The 17,899-nt window shown below is 40.3% G+C and overlaps 1 protein-coding gene across 3 annotated transcripts in view; it reads right to left on the bottom strand.

Annotated features, from left to right (window-relative positions):
• Window positions 1-15,816, bottom strand: part of ZC3H8 (zinc finger CCCH-type containing 8) — a 30,825-nt gene extending 15,009 nt beyond the window's left edge. For 2 of the 3 annotated variants that reach the window (XR_015550310.1, XM_004435785.3), the window contains exons 1-4: window positions 15,663-15,816; window positions 11,708-11,804; window positions 2,504-2,738; window positions 1,168-1,301 (exon numbers count right to left, since the gene is read on the bottom strand). Coding sequence is in view for 2 of the 3 variants with exons in the window: in XM_004435785.3 (XP_004435842.1) it covers window positions 1,168-1,301; window positions 2,504-2,738; window positions 11,708-11,804; window positions 15,663-15,742 (546 nt within the window). In the remaining variant the exon portion in view is untranslated. The remainder of the gene's footprint in view (window positions 1-1,167; window positions 1,302-2,503; window positions 2,739-11,707; window positions 11,805-15,662) is intronic. The other variant, XM_014791609.2, reaches the window with a different exon arrangement.
• Between the last annotated feature and the right edge of the window lie 2,083 nt (window positions 15,817-17,899).

Raw genomic sequence — 17,899 nt, 5'->3', positions numbered from 1 at the left:
AAAGTATAAAAATAAAAGGGGACTTTTATATAAAAACAAAAGGGGAATTTCATAATACATTTAGCTCTTTAGAAACATAAATCACTTTTAGTGTGTTAACTTGTGGTACAACTTACAACCTCTGCATACCAAATTGCTGAATACAGTTTTAGGAATTCAGTATATAAAAAGACAGAAGCTAACTGTAAATTTATGTGATCTGCTTTGCAATAATGTCAAATTTCCACTTAGTACCATCAAAATTATGTGTCTTATAAATGTGTCAGTTTAAATCTTTGGTTTTATTTGATTACATTATTAAATTCTAACATATATGTTTATAATTTGTTCCTTGTGTAAAAGGGCTGTCCAGCTTTGGCTGAATAATTATTTGAGCCACCGTAAACCAAATGAAAGGGAATACTGACTGGGGATCAGGAAACAAAGTTCCAGCCCTGGCCTGGCCCTGTGCGACCACCGGCAGTTACCTGAACCCTGGGGATTCAGATTTCTCATTTGTAAAATATGGAAGCAGGGCAAGATTTTATATAAATATGTTTCAAACTACAGTATTTTACCACCCTTAACTCGTCTCCTGGACCAAACCTAACAAAAAAGGTGCCATCCAGTTTAGAAGCGTCAGAAAAGCAAAGTCCAGAGGAGTCACTTTTTGTGCTACCCTTATTACATCTGCAGACCAAGGAAGAGGAACTTATACGAAGCAAAATCAAAATACCAGGGGGGTAGGTGGTGTTTGGTAAGGCCAATGTTCAGAAATACTCATTTTTAATTTCCAGACAGAGTCAAGAATCAACAGACCAGGGACCCGCAACACTAGAAACTTTGTAAGATTCTGTGGCCTTTGAAATGTCTCGCAGCTATTTTATCTCCTCCCTGCTTCCTCTATTTGTTTTTCCATAGTCATTGACAGTAACACTAAAAAATCAAGAGGCTTGTGTGTATGTATTCAGGGGCAACAGGCACAACACTAAGGCTTAAAATGGGTGCTGGCAGCTAGAGAGTGAGAGGGAAGGCAGCTGCAAGAGTAAGAAGGAAGGACATGGAGAGCCCAGTGACGGTAAGAGATTTTCACCATTGGATAACCTTCATTTTGTGGCTTGTCACTGAGGTGTAAGACAAAATCCCAACAGCCTGTGGGTGTCCTCCCACAAGCATATCTTCTGGTACCTGTTCCTGTGAGCCACTGTTCTTCAGTGAGGCGTTTGATCCTTTATCTCCAGTGCCAGGCCATTTTCGCTTCATTTTCTTCTGCTTACCATTTTTGCGAACAGCTTTAAGGTTTTTATTTTTTTGTTTAACAGCTAAAAACAGAAAAGTTAATTTTAAAGATGACATAAAAATACAATAGCAGTTCTTGGGGCCAGCCCAGTGGCGCAGTGGTTAAGTGCGTGCGCTCCACTTCGGCAGCCCGGGGTTCACAGGTTCAGACGCGCACCGCTTGTCAGGCCATGGTGTAGGGGCATCCCGTATAAAGGAGAGGAAGGTGGGCACGGATGTTAGCCCAGGGCCAATCTTTCTCAGCAAAAAAAAAAAAAAAAAGAGGACTGGCATCGGATGTTAGCTCAGGGCTGATCTTCCTCACACACACACACACACACAAAATATAGCAGTTCTTAAGAAGTATATTCTATAATAATCCAGGAAAAGTTCTCCACTGCTCAATGAGTGAAAACTGGTATGATGCTGACGTGTCTTTCTAGAAGCTCTGGGATTAAGAGACCAAAAAGAGAATCAATATCTTCCTAATCCCAAATTCATTCTTTGTGAAAACATAATAAGGTATTGTCAGAAAAAAAGCCAGATAATTAACGAAATCCATCTTGCTAGCCACAACCCAGATCCTTTGGAAGTGTTCAGAGTATGATGGATCTAAATAGGAATGACCATAGCACTATAATAATAAAAGCTTCAAATGTTCAAAATGATCTGATATTTTCACTGTCAGATTTTTCACTGAAAACATTTAATATAGATAAAATTTATCTATAGACCCATTTTAAACAGGAAAACATTTAAAGAGGGAAAAAAAGGCAGTAAAATGAGAGGATTAAGAATTTCATTTACAATTGTCATTTGTCCTCATCTCTATGGCTAAATTTCATTTTAGTAATCTAAAAGCATATATTTCTGAGTTTAGTCTGATACATCACCAACCCTCATATTAATTAAGTCAATTCCTCTTTAGATAACAATACAAACAGGCATATCTGGCCCTTCATACAGGCAGAGGCCAGGGATTTAGCATTCTCCCTTTCAAAGTAGTCATGGCCTTTGATAAGCCCCCTGCACTCTCAGCTCCTCCTGCAAACTGAGCATCTGTACATCGAGTACCCAGGTCTCAGCAAGGGGGAGGGGGGTCTCAGGCCATGCAAGCTCAAGTCTGGTGAAAAGATCCATGAAAACTATGATCTTATCATGAGACACAATGCAGGAAAAAACTCCCCCCCAGTCCATATGTGGGCACCTGTGATTGCTTCTCTAGATAAAATAGTTTGACCCTTACCTTTCTGGGGATCCTTCACTCCCTCTTTCTTCACAGATTCTTCAGGAAATGGTAAGGATCGAGCAGCATTTGCCATTTCTTTAGCTTGTATATACTGTTGAAGCTCTTTAGCAAAATTATCTTCTGATTCCTGACTGCAGATATCATTATCACTATATACATCATAGTCCTTACTTCTTGATTTTCTATGCAGCAAATTCTTCGCTGTTGCTGTAGAGCTTCCCAAGTGCCTAGACTAAGTAAAAATTAAACTTTCAATTTTAAAAACCTAGCATGAGTCAAAACAATAAAACAATCTTGTTATAAAGAAGAAACAAAGACTGGCCATGAATTGATCGTTGTTGAGGTTGGGTGATGGGCGCATGGGCTTCATATACTATTCTTTCCACTCCTATGTATTTGAAATTTTCCAGAGTTAGAAACAAAAAAAAGAGCCAGCATATCTACCCTTAAACACAATTTGAGGGAATATTCTGATTTGTGCACTATGTACTTTACTGAATTAAGACTAAACCCCAAATCTTAATTATTTGATATAAAGGAACTACAGTATTATAGTTTACATTTTATTTCTCCCTTTGCATTGACTATACTTTTAAATGGTTTAATTCAATAACTCATCATCTGATAAAAGAGCAAGCCAACTGTCATTGTCCAACTGAAAAGCCACTATATATCACAGTTAGCAAAGCCTATTCTTTTTCCTTTAACTCACAGCACTGGTGGGCAGAGGAGGGGGCAACAACGATGACAAGGAAAAAAGAATTTCCCTGTTCTCTGCAATCAAGTTAACTTCACTTTCAGAAACTGTTTTCTAACTGTGTTGTTGGAGCTGCCACAAGGTGAAAGGTGCAAACACAGGCACCCACTGGAACAGGAACCCAGGTATGGCAGCTGGCCCTGAGCAGCCTGAGGTGATCACAGCAGACAACTTAAAGCACTTTGTGTATAAAAATTTCCAAGTATTGGTTACACAGGTGTCTATACTTGGTGATACAGGGGTATCAAGCTGAATAATTATAATTAGTATGTATGACACATTTCAATTAAAAAGTTTATTTAAGGGCTGGCACCGTGGCTTAGCGGTTAAGTGCGCGCGCGCTCCGCTGCTGGCGGCCCGGGTTCGGATCCCGGGCGCGCACCGACGCACCACTTCTCCGGCCATGCTGAGGCCGCGTCCCACATACAGCAACTAGAAGGATGTGCAGCTGTGACATACAACTATCTACTGGGGCTTTGGAGGGAAAAAATAAATAAATAAAATCTTTAAAAAAAAAAAAAAAGTTTATTTAAAAAATAAAAGCCCGAGTGTCAAAGGGCTCCTGTTTTGATGTCAGGAAGAGATGATGTATCTATCATCAAATTGGCCAGTGATCCTGCTCCAGAGCATGCTTTGGGGCCTGGTCTCTTATCCGCTTTCACATAACTGATGAAGGCAGCAAACTCAAAACAAGCAAACAAAAAACAAAACAGAAGAATCACTACTATAAAATATACTAGGTGGTCCAATTTAATGGTTTACCTCAAATGGTTAATAACAAAGCTAGGAGTCGTACCACCAGCTGATTGATCACAGGCCTAGAAGATGAATGTGCTCCCTGCTGGAAGAATCCCAACAAGCTGAGAAAGTTTCCTAACCTGATGATGGCCTCACTGTATACCTTATCTTCATGACACCAGACAAGACTAGACAAGACTACCAACCAACCTAACAATCTTCAGGCCACCAAGTTCCTCGTCTCCAAGTCCTCAAGAAAGAGCACTTTTTTCCAACTAATACCATAGAACAAACCTGTAAACATAACTTCCGGTCAGGGGTGGCAAATGTCCTCCTGACCTCCCGTTTTTGTAAACCAAGTTTTGCTGGAACACAGTCATACCCATTCATTCATTTATGTACTATCTATGGCTGCTTAGTGTGACAGAGACAATATGGCTCACCAAGTCGAACAGACGCACTACCTTGTCCTTTATGAAATGTTGGCCGATTCCTCTGATAATTATTATGTTTACCTTGGTTTTGGCATTTAATTTTATTTAGTAGGCACAGGACACCAAAAAATCATTAAATACGCAACAACTCCCACGAAGTTTAGCTTAGTCAAACACACAGAGATGAGATTCTATGCAGTGTGTCCGAATGAAAATATTACAAGGATCCAAATGAGTGATTAAATGCCCCTCCTTGCACAAAACATACAGGCCTACGGTACTGAAGCAGACCTCTTTTACTACAAGTAATAACGTGTTTGATTTATCTGTATTAAATGAAGAGATGAGATGACTTGGTAACATTAATAAAACCAGGACAAATCATAAACTGGTTGTTTTATTATACATTAGAGATGATTCTTACTAATTGATATGATTCTTTTCAGAGTGCACCAAAATGCACAAAATACAAATGATTGCTTAAATACTTTTCTTCATGCGGCTAGCTATAAACTCATTGCTTTGATGTTTATATAATTTAGATGTAATTTAGAAAGCATACAAACATGATATTACAACATTTTTTCCCTTTTATAAAGGAATCTAAATAAAGTTTTTTTTTTAAGTAAAAGATTTTCTTGCGTTTGATTCAAGATGGTTTATTGAACTAGCATGGCGTCCTGAGATTCCACAGAAATACAAGCATAGAAATGTAAAATTTAATAGTTCCATAATAGTGTGTGTGGGGGGGGCATGAAGTACATTCATCAGTAATTGAGAAGAGTTCAACAAATTCTTGGCAAATTTTTGATAAAAAGCAAGTTATAATCTGGAGGTTGGGCTTAGGTTGGAGTGTGAGAGATGGGGCTATAAATAGGGATGAATTAAAATTCTACATAAAAACAGACAAAACTGTTAGAACAAATTCTCTCTGCCCCACCCCTCACCAGAACACAATTAAACAGAAATTTACCCTGGGTAAAAAGAGAGGGCTGTTCTCCAAAGAAAACAAATAAAATGTCTGATAAAAGCCAAGTCTTTTTGTGTGGGTACTAAGACCCCAGAGTGAAATTATCCACATTCTGGCATTTGGGAGCAACCCCCACCAGAAAAACACTCCACCCACTCACCCTACAACAGGGGTTGTTACCTTGCTGTCCAGAAACCCTCCCTCAAGGATCTAAGGAAAGAATTCAATGAACTTGGATGGGAAGAAAAATCACATCATATTTTCATAAACCTCTAAATTGACATTTAGCATTTTCTTCTGTTTTGAACACTGGCAACAAACCACACTAGTATCAGCAGCACCTGTGACTGTCACCAACAGAAATCACAGGTACCTTCATATATCACATTACAGTTGTTGCAGATCTCAAAATATCTTTTATGTTCACCACTATGTCAAAATTACAATAATTAGACCTACTGCTGGATCTTATTACTTAGTGCATTAATAAAGAACATATTACTCTTACCGCATTTGCTTGTTTATATATATATATATATTTTTTTTTTTTTCTGGTGAGGAAGATTGGCCCTGAGCTAACATCCGCTGCCAGTCTTCCTCTTTTTGCTGAGGAAGATTGGTCCTGAGCTAACATCTGTGCCCATCTTCCATTTTGTATGTGGGACGCCACCACAGCATGGTCTGATGAGCAGTGCGTAGGTCCGTGCCTGGGATCTGAACCCGCGAACCCTGGGCTGCAGAAGCAGAGTGCACGAACTTAACCACCATGCCACCCGGCCGGCCCCCTGCTTTTTAATATTTTGATAACTGTATTTCAATAAAATCAATTTCCTTTGTAATCCAACATATTTTATACAGTTAAAAACATTATTCTGAGCAGGGGCCCATGGGCTTCACCAGACTGCCAAAAGAGATACCCAGCACAAAGAAGGTTAAGAACTACTATGCTGCTGGAAACCTATGTTTCCACACAGCCTACCCGTGTACGGAATGCCCAATCAGGCGTCCCATTTAGAGCAAGGCCTATAGACACAGATCTACCAACACACCAGCAAAGGACATCCATCAACTCTCCAGGCCTTTCTTAAAATCAAGGGACAATGAAGGAACACACAAGCAAGTGATAAAAATCTAGAGTAGGAGTCGTTAAACTATGACCCAAGAGCCAAATCTATCCTGCCCCTGTTTTTGTAAGTCAGCAAGCTAATGGTCTTGACATTTTTAAATGGTTGGAAAAAAAATCAAAACAATAACACCTCATGACACATGAAAATTATATAAAATTCAAATATCAGCATCCATAAATAAAGTTTTATTGGAACAGAGCCATGCTCACTCACTTTCACAATACAACAGCAGAGTTGAGCAGTTGCAAAAGAGATTATATATGGCTTTGGCGCTCTCATCACTTTACACTGATGCTCAGTGCACTATAAATTTCAATAACGGTAATAACTTGACAGCATTTTGAGTATCTCATGTATCACCAAGCCATGACATTTTTTTTCATTACCAGTGTACATCTACCAGGTCAAAACATGAAAAGAAGACTTTGAATGTCACGTATTTAAGGCACACTGAAGTGTGGATTATTTTATTATCAAATTAGATGGCAAAGCATTATGGTTATTATGTAATGGTACTACAGGAGTGCTGAAAGAACATAATATATGTTGACATTACAATATTAAGCATTCATCACAACAGTCCCAACTCACAGGAAAGCAATGGTCAGAAAAACCAGAAAATTTACACAAAATATATCATCACAGAATTATTTCTTTACAAAAATAAAAAACGAAAAAGAGGCTGCAAAGTTAAGTTTCTGAGTGGCTCACTTGTTAGCCAAGCAAAGAAAGTGGATGGTGGGTTAATTAAATCATGTTTGATTACAGCACTTGAAGAAATTTCCAGAGAAAATGAAGTTAAGACAATTGGCCTTTTGGCAAGAAAAGTTTCTCAAAGACAAGAGGAAATCTGGAGAAATTTCAACAGACAATTAAAAAAACAAGACAAATTATATCAAGTGGTTTTCCTTGGCTCTTGATGAGTGGACAGATGTTAGTGATTCTGCTCAATATCACTGTGCTGTCCAAAGATAAAACAAGAAGCAAGATCTCCATTCTCACACAAATTGCAGCAGATATATTTTCCAGACTCAAACTACAGTTCCAGCCGAGTTTTTCAGACTTGAACGCAGGTGCAAAGGAAACTGCCATTTCAAAATCCATTTAACTGTGCAACTGAGAAGTTATCACCTAACCCTCAACTGAAAGGGATGAATCTGCAACGTAATGACATGCTAAGAGACAAATCTCAAGAGAAGAATCTAATAAAATCCTATAAATGCCTTTCAAGCAATGAATACATTCAATGAAAATCATGCTGGTGAACTGGTAAGAGTATTCAGCAGTACCTATCTGTAGTGAGAAGACATCTTCAAAGATGAAATGTATAGAATCTAATTACAGATCGGCATTAAGAGATGAATCTTTGCAATCAACTTTGATAGGGAACACTAAGTTTGAACTCCAATTAAACAAATTATTATCCCAAAAAGGAGAATCCCATTCTTCTCATTAGTAAATCTGTATTACAAAAACAGATCATTATTGTGTTAAATTTGAAAGTTGTGGAAATTTGTTTTCTCTCTCTCATTATATCCATACCTACATTACAGCCTCAATTTTGCTTCTTGGCTTGCAAAGCCTAAAATATTTGCTATTGTGTCCTTTAAAGAAAATGTTTACTGACTCCTGATTTCAGGATACTTACAAAGGAACTGGAAGTAGATTGGCAAGACTTCACATTAGCAACAACGAGTAGTAAAAGAAAATGGAGCAATAACCTCAAACTTAAATCTATCTCAGCCTAGCTACCTATCAACTATGAGGATAAATTCAAGATATGTTCAGACATGTTAACAAGAACTCAAAAGTTTAATCCCATGCATTCCTATAAAACAGTGTATGTGAGCCAAATGAGAAACCTACAGTCAGAAAACGATACCTAAAAAAAGATGTAATTTACAGTAGCCTCATCAAATACCAGCCATAAATTTAACAAAAGGTATATAAGATGTAAGACATCTACAAAGAAAACTATAAAACACTGTTGAGAGAAATTAAAGAGGACCTCAAGTTTGGACACTTCAATATTTTAAAGATGTCAATTCTCCCCTAAATGATCTATAGAATCAATGGATTCCCAATGAAAATCCCACCAGAATTTCCTGTGGAACCTGACAAAGGGATTCCAAAATTTATGTGGAAATGCTAAGAATAGACAAGACACTTAAAGAAGAAAAACAAGGTGAGAGGACTTGCTTAGCTGATATCCAAACTCATTATAAAACTGTAGTAATTAACACAGTGAGGTCTTGGGGGAAGAGACAAATACACCAGTGTAAGAGAACAGAGTCTAGAAACAGACTCATCTGATCACGAACACTTGATTTCTGACAACAGTGACACTGTAGACCTGCGAGGGAAAAGACAGTTCTTTTCCCCCAACGAATGGTTTATGATACCATAGAACAATGATGTATGATAATGAAAAAAAAAAAAAAAAAAAGGTAAAACAGAATTTGTCCCCTCTACCTCATACTATACACAAAAATCAATTTAAAGTGATTATAAATTTAAGTGATTATAAATTCAATTTAAGTGATTATAAACTTAAATGCTAAATGCAAAATAATAAACCTTTTAGAAGACACTCTAGGAAAATATTTTTATTATCTCAGGATATTTAAATAAAACACATAAAGCACTAACTACAAAGGAAAAGACTAATAAATTTGAGTACATTAAAATTATAAACTTTTTATCAAAAAATGCTGTTGAGTGGAAAGAAAGCAATAAAATGAGCAGATATTTGCAACACATAATCCACAATGAAAGGAAAACCCCCTTATATCCAGAATAAAGAACTACAAGAAAAAGACGGACAAACAAACAAAAAAGGAAAAAAAGACTTGAACAGGCACAAAAAAGGGAAATACAAATGGACAAACATGAAAAGATGCTCCATCTCAACAGTAATCAAGAAAATGCAAACCAAATTACAATGACATACCTCACCAGACGGCAAAAAGTAACAAAGGTAACAACATCAAGTGTGGAGCAGTAGAAATACAGTCTCTCATACATTGCCTTGGGAATAAAAATCAGTAGACCCATTCTGAAATACAGTGTGGCATTATGGTAAAGGTAAAGATGTCTATTCTCTAAGACCCAGCAGCTCCTCCCCTAGCTAAATGCAGAGTATGCACAGCAGGATATAAGTGAAAGAATGTAGCAGCACTGCCCATAACCTCTAAAAATGGGAATCAGACCAAATGTCTACCAACAATAGAATCTAGTGTAGTCAAATAATGAAATATTATGCAGCTAAGAAAATGAACAAGCATACACCACACTATGCATAATCTTATAATGTTGAGAAAAAGAAGACAGAAAAGAACAAAAACAACACTATTCTATTTCTGCAAAGTGCAAAAATAGGCAAGAAAAACTGTATTCTTAAGGATGACAGCATCAGTAGTAAAACTGTCAAGATCAAGGAAGTGATTAGTACATAAGTTAGGACTGTAGTTGTCTCTAGGAGGAAACAAGGGGATATGACTGAGGAAGGAGGCATCAGAGACTTTGTGGGTAATGTGCTTTCTTGACTTGCAAAGTGTTTACCTGGGTGCTCTCTTTTTAATTAGCTAAGACACTATACATTTATGTTTTACGCACTTGTGAGCAAAGAGCTTGGGCTGAAGCAAGCCTACTTAGGAATAATCTAGGTGACGACCTTCTCACCATACTGTTTCTTGGAAACTACTTAAAGTAATTATATTATATTGTATCTGCCTATCTCTTGTATGGGGTTATACACGGATTGGGGGACTTTATATTGAGGGCATGAAGGAGTGAGGCCTACATGACTAAAATAGTATAAAAAAATTTGTGGGACATCCAAGCTGCAGTTTCTCAGTGTTAACCTCAGCTCTTGTCCACAGCAGCCATACATGCCCCAAAGGGCAAAAAAAGTTATATACTTGGGTAGCTGAGATGCTTCCCGAGGAGATGAAGATGCTGTACCTGCCGTATTTTTCTGTCCTGTATGCTTTTACAAAGCTAAGTACAAGAGTGTTAGGGCCGGCCCAGTGGTGTAGCGGTTAAGTGCGCGCGCTCCGCTGCGGCAGCCTGGGGTTCAGATCCTGGGTGCGCACCGATGCACCGCTTGTCAAGCCATGCTGTGGTGGCGTCCCATATAAAGTGGAGGGAGATGGCCACGGATGTTAGCCCAGGGCCAGTCTTCCTCAGCAAAAAGAGGAGGATTGGCATGGATGTTAGCTCAGGGCTAATATTCCTCACCAAAAAAAAAAAAAAAAAAAAAGTCATGTTATAGCCTATTTGTGTCTTGTGAGTCTTACTGCCAATTCGAACCCATTCTTTTGTAGTGTGTTAAATTTCACAATAAAAAGTTGAAAAAGAGACAAGAGAGGAGCAGATATTGGCTTTGTTATGGGTTTGACTATATCCTTCCAAAATTCTCATGTTGATGTCCTAACCCCCAGTACCTTAGAATGTGACTTTATTTGGAAATAGGGCCACTGCATGTGAAATTAATTAAGATGAGGTCATTAGGGTGGGCTCTAATTCAATACGAGTGGTGTCTTTATAAAAAGAGGAAATTTAGACACACATATGCAAACAGGGAGAACGCCATTCCAACATGAAGGTCAAGATCCAGGTGATGCTTCTGGAAGCCACGCCAAGGAGCACCAAAGATGGCCAGCACACCACCAGAAGCTAGCCGAGGGCATGGAACAGATTCTTCCTCACAGCCCTCAGAAGGAACCAACCCACACCCCTTAATCTTGGACTTCTGGCCTCCGAAACCACAAGACGATAAATTTCTGTTTAAGTCACCCAGTTTGTGGTGCTCTGTTATGGCAGTCCTAGCAAACTAATACAAGCTTTAAGCTACAAATCACTACGGTTAGTTAAGTTAGCAAATCAAAATCCTTAAAAATTTTGATCTAATTTGAAAAGAAAGAAGTTTTTGAAACGGTTTACAATCCATTTCAGAAATAGAGAAAACCCCCAAAAAAGCAATGCACTAAAAATAGTTCATGTTAAATGACAACAAACTTCTTGAATGATAAATTTTTTCAAAAGTGTAACCAAGTTTCCTCGATACAAGTAACTGGGTCTCAAATGCTGACTAAAGTGAGACAATAAAGGATCCCTAATAAATCTCTCACACCCAATCCTGTCTATTTTTTCAATATGCCAACTTAATCTTACTTTTTTGGGAATTTGCTCACACTCCAGTTTTACTTCCCACTTTATTTTCTCTTCTTGTGTTTCTTCAACTTCTGTATCATCTATTTCATCATCGATTCTGTAGCAAAAATATCAAATAACACAAAAGGGTTTTTTCAACCTGAAAAGGGTTCATGCCATAACATTAAAATTCACTGCTTTGGCTTATCTTCCACTTGCCATCAAAGAAATTCCAAATTCAAATTCTACTCCAAATACTCCAGAAAAATAATGTACAAAATTATGATAAGCAGTAAGTGTCAACATGTTTATAAGCAAACAGTAAAGCTGAAATTTTAGATTACATAACCTTAATGTTCAAGTATTAGCAGCTATACAAATCATCCATTCATTCATCATTCCATCCACTAGCAAACACTAAATGTCTACCATACACCAGGGTCTGGGCCTGAAATCCTGGGATGCAACAATGAAAAAGACAGACCTCGTCCCTGCCTTCTGAGAACTTTCTATCCGCCTGAGAGAAAGAAATAAAACAATTTCAATATAGTGTGATGAGTGTAGATGCATATATGAGGAACATGTAACCTAGATTTGGGGGCCAGAGGTTTTCTGAACCTTAAAGACATCAAGAGTTAGCAAACAGAGAGGAACTTAAGGGAGAAGAGTATTGCAGGTAGAAGGCAGGGCAACTTCCAAGGTCAGGAGAGAGCCAAACTTATATTCAAGTGGGAAGATGAAAAAGAAAAGCTGTTTTCAGACTCACAAGGACTGAGAAGTTGAACATGCACAGACATCGTCTGAGAGAATTCCTTGGCTAGTCCAGCAAAACTAAAAATGAACCCCAAAAAGATAAAGACGGAAAATAAGACAACTGTGTCTCAGCAAGGAGTGACTGCTGAATAAAAGCTTAAGATACGAGTTACATGCCAGATTAAGGCAAGGACCAGGCAATGCGTACATTCTCAAAAGAACAGGTTACCAATGGAAAGCACTGTTAGCACAAGAAGGTGAATAGTGACTTTGTGCTTCTTTCAAAGTTACAGAGGAGCTCAAGCTTCATAGCTTCACCCAATTCAGCAGTTTACCACTGATCTGTCCCTAGTCAGAGCTTCAGAGTCACATCCATCAGAGGAGGTACCAAGTTGTGAGCCTTCTACAGAAAGCCACCACTTCAGGAGCCAATAAAACACACACTGTGCACCTTCATTGCTCTAGTTTTCAGTAATGCATCATCTTATGCAGTAGGAAGCAAGCTCTCCTTAGACAGAGCAATAATGACTACAACCGCAATAACAGCAGCAGCTAACACTTGCGTTATGCTTACTCTGTGCCAGGCGCTGTTCCCTGCACGTTATACATATCACAACAACCCTATGACATACATACTGTTGTTAAAAGGCCTGTTTAACAAATGAAAAAACTGAACTATGGAAAGCTTATGTAACTTGTCACAGACCTAGTAAATGGCAGAACTGAGATCTGAGCCCAAGCAGCCAGTGCCAAGTTCCTATTCAACATATCCACCTGAACATCTACTAGACGTAATCTTAATATATCCAAAAATGAACTCTTGATCTAATCCTCCTGCTCTCTTAAACAGCAACTCCATCCTTCTAATGATACTGATCAAAAACCTTGAAGTTGACCTTGACTCCTCTCTCATATCCCATCTGTGAGGAAATCTAGTGTATCTTCAAAATATGTCCATATTTGACCACTTCTTGCCACTAACACTACGATCCAAGCTATTCCTGCCCCTCTACGTTCCACTCTCAACACGACCAGAATGACCCTGCTGAAATGTCACTCTCTGCTGAAAACTCTCCCACAGCCTCTTATCTCACTCAGGGTAAAAGCCCAAGTCCTTATTACGGCACCTACAAGTCCCTACACGTTCTGCTTCCCCCACCCCGTCCCCGACACCTCTCAAGTCCTACTTCTCTTCAAGTCCCACCACCCAATCACACCAAGCTCACCACCTCAGGACCTTTATATGGAACACCCTCCTCGCTAGATATCAACCTCCCTCACCTCCTTCAGGTCTCCACTCGAATGTTACTTATCAATGTTATTAGTGAGGCTTTAACCACCTTCTTTAAAATATCCATAGCCTCCCTATCATCTCATCCTCCCTTCTTCTCCCCCTACTCTGCTTTCATTTTCTCCATGGCACCTATCATTAGATGATATACTATATATTTATGTATTGTTTGTGCACCAAGAATCTAAATCTCATGAGTACAAGGATTTTTATCTCTTTTATTTATTTATTGCTATATCCCCAAGGCCTAGAATAGTGTCCCCTACATAGCAGGTGCTCAATAAATCAGTAGTCCCATCATAAAATTACTGGGGGGGGGGAAACCCCAGAAACCATAAAAGATTGACTCATTTGACTGCATTTAAAACAAACAAAAAACTTTTATGCATTGAAAATAACGCCATACACAAAGTCAAAAGACAAATAACAAATTGGGGGTAAAATATCTGCAGACTAGAGATCCTAAAACTTTAAAGAGAAAGACCAAGGAAGAGAAAAATGGGCAAAGGACACGAACGAGGCACAGTTCACAGATGTTCACTATACTCCAATATCATTCTTCACCTAACACTTGGACGAAAATCCAAAAGTGTCTTTTATGTAGTTCAGTAAAATTTTTGATAGCTGCTACTTGGTTTTTATATTTTGCTATTGTCTTTTCTATGATGATTCACTTTGCATTCAGAATTCACCTCTTATTGTTATTTTTAATAGTATATTAATTGGTTCCTCTTGTTTTTCTTTGTAGTTGATCATACCATCTGCAAGTAATTAGGGTCTTTGTCTCTTTTCAATACTTATAGGTCTTATTTTATTTTAGTCATTTTGCGTTAGAAGTATGGTGATGAAATCATGGGTCTGGAATAAGACTGTCTGGGTAACTTAATCCTAGTTGTGCCACTTACACTGTGTCATCTTGACAAGTTATTTATCCTCTCTGTGCCTCAATTTTCTCATCTGCAAAAATGAGGATATCATCTCTTTAAGGTTGTGGTGAAGATTAAATAACATATTTCAGGTAAAGCCACGTAGTGAAGCTCTTGGTGGTAACCTGAATTAAGGTCACAGCTTCAATTCCGGTATTTAAGACGCAGAGGAGTGAACAGGGATATTGAGAAGTAAAATCAACCAGAATAAGATATATCAGGGATGAGAGAAATAAAGGAACAAAGGATTTGTGTCACGGTTTCCGCTTAGGTAAACCGGGGGGAAAGACTTAGCGTTAGGAGAAAAGATGGTTTTCAGCAATTCAAACTCACAAAAGAACGGGAACGAATATCTGCGTAGAAATAAACTACACTACACACGTCTCCAAGTATGAGGTCAATAAATCAGCGCCATTTGGTCAACAGTTTCAGTGCCATTTTCAATCTGAAGGAAATATTATATCCAAACGGTGTTTGCTGCTTTACGATGGTCTTTCGATGCAAATCAGTGGCCTAAAGGAGCACGATTCACTATTTATCCTTCACCGCTTAATGAACCTAGGCTTTCGTCTCGGCTACAAAAAAGCGCCCAGCACGTGCCGGGCAGAAATGACAGACGATCTCTGCCCTCCGGGAGCTTTCGGCCTGGCGGCAGCACCAGCGCTGTGGGAACACACGGGCGGCCCCAGCCCGGCGCAGAGGGGCCGCAGCGCAGAGAAAGGGGGGCAGCCCGGAGCCTCCCCCGCCCCATCGCCGCCTGGACCCCGCCGCTGCGCTCGCCCAGGCTCCCGGCACCCCCGGCCGCGGCGGGCTCGGAGCTGGACCCCATCTCCGGCTCCCGACCCCCGCCCCGAACGACCTCCCCACGTCCGAGCGTCGCCGGCCCCGGGGCCCCCCGCACTGCCCACGGGACCTCGCGGCGTGGCCCGGCGGCCTCCACAAGGCACGACGGGGCGGAACCCGGCTGGGACCCCCGCGCTCAAGGCATGAAAGGACGGGAGATCACCTTTCGTCAGAGTCCGTGGCCACGTTTCTGCCGAGGGCCGGGTTGGGAGGCTTGGAGAAAAGATTCTCAAAATCCATCATCCTGTGGAGAGCGGGACAGCCACTGAGCACCAACCACAGCGTGAGGAGGAGGCACCCAGCGCGACGCACAGGGCCTCGGGCCGCCCCGCGCATGCGCCGCCCCGCCCCGCGCATGCGCCGCCCCGCCCCGCTCTGCGCACGCCCGCTCTGCCCCAGTCCTCCTGCGGCTCTGCGCAGGCTCCGCACTCGTTCCTTGCTTTGCGGGGCGTTCTTTGGTCCGTTATCTCGAATGATTAGAAGGGTTTTTAAGCTTAATCCTTCGGATTCTCCTTTCTTCCAATTCAGTGAGAACTGTTCCATGGAAATCACCGTGTCTCTGAGGAGTGGTGGCAATGGCTAACATTTATGTGAGCGCTGACTGTGTGATCACAAAAGTCATCGTTTTGCATTTTAGCTCACCTAGCCCGCGTCACAACGGCCCTGTAAGATGTGTATTATTACCTTCCACGTTTTTCAGGCGAGTGAACAAAGGTGTGAACAGGTTATGTGACTTGTAGAGTCTCTACGACCTAAGGAGATTCAAATAAACGCATAACTTGAAGGAAGAAAGTCCATTAAAAAGTACCAAGGGCTAAGAGGATTCAGAAAAGCAAAAAAGCACATTGATTGGGAAGGCTTCCCGAAAGGGGTGTATTTGAGCTCGGTCTTGAAGTAATTTCCATAGGAAGAGATGAAGTTAGGGGCAAATGGGCATCCCAAGTGGAGACAATTGTATCAAGGCGGGAAAATAGAGTACACTTTTGGAAAACAGGGATCTGTTCAGTTTTGCTTAATGTAACGCCAGTGTAGAGCTATAGTAGTAAGGAAGGCTCAAACGGTAGGTTGGGCCAATGACAGAGAACCTGACTTGCTTCTATAAGTGAGAGACTGTTTGGTTCCTTGCATAAATCAGGGTCCACTTCACAGACAAGTGAAAGGAAATTCTTTGTTCTAATTATGAAAATGTAATAATGAATTTGTAGATTCCCCCATACCCAGAGCGACCTTTTCGCATCCAGCAGAGGGAACCCACTCTGAAGGGGAGTTATTTGAAGCCAGACATCTTCCCCAGGGAAGTTGTACTTTCCCCTGTTGTTTATATTATGGACAATCACCTTCTTTCGTACATGAATGGTTACTAAAAACCGAGAGGAAAATTGAATTGAATTAAGGTAGTACCCCCTCTTTGGAGGAAAGTACTGTATTACAGAACTCAAATTATTGTCATACATACTTTTTCATATAAAACATCCAGCATACAGCACAAGATAACCAGGCCACAAAAGGAAATTAAATTCATGGGTAAAACGGCCGGCCCCATGGCTTAGCGGTTAAGTGCGTGCGCTCTGCTGCTGGCGGCCTGGGTTTGAATCCCAGGCGCGCACTGACGCACCGCTTCTCCAGCCATGCTGAGGCAGCTTCCCACATACAGCAACTGGAAGGATTTGCAACTATGACATACAACTATCTACTGGGGCTTTGGGGGAAAATAAATAAATAAATAAAAATTAAAAAAAAAAGAAAACTATACTAAAAAAAAAAAATTGATGGGTAAAAAACGGCAAACAAGAAAAATTGACCTGCAAGGGCATCATATACTACCATTTTCAGATAAAGACTATAAAAGGCTACATATGTTTCTGGTAGATCGATTCCAAAAATGGCCCCAATTCTCCATCCTTCCCTATATCCAAAACGTTCACAAGCCTAGGCCCCAAGAAGCTTTGTATGTGTCTGCTCTCTGTCTTGAACTTCTGCCTTCTCCCGGACAAGCCCAGGCCACCTTGCTGAAGATAAGCCAGAGACATGTGGAGGATAAGACAAATGGAGGAGAGCAAAAACATCCAGTCAACAGCCGGCAAACTCCTGAATGCAGAGCCACCTAGCCAACACACAGCTGCCCCCAGACATGTGACAGATCCCGGTGGAAAACTGAAGAACCTCCCAGATTATCCCAGTCCAAATTGCTGACCCACAACATAGTGAGCTAAATAAATGGTTGTTTTCAAGCTACTAAGTTTTATAATTTTTTTTTTCCCCCAAAGCCCAGTAGATAGTTGTATGTCACAGCTGCACATCCTTCCAGTTGCTGCATGTGGGACACGGCCCCAGCATGGCCGGAGAAGCCGTGCGTCAGTGCGCGCCCAGGATCCGAACCCGGGCCGCCAGCAGCAGAGC

The sequence above is a fragment of the Ceratotherium simum genome, chromosome 40 (assembly GCF_057802395.1).
Source record: "Ceratotherium simum simum isolate JZ-2026a chromosome 40, ASM5780239v1, whole genome shotgun sequence".
Taxonomy (NCBI): domain Eukaryota; kingdom Metazoa; phylum Chordata; class Mammalia; order Perissodactyla; family Rhinocerotidae; genus Ceratotherium; species Ceratotherium simum.
Note: the sequence above shows the minus strand (reverse complement) of the source record. Positions and strands in the feature narration are given on the sequence as shown.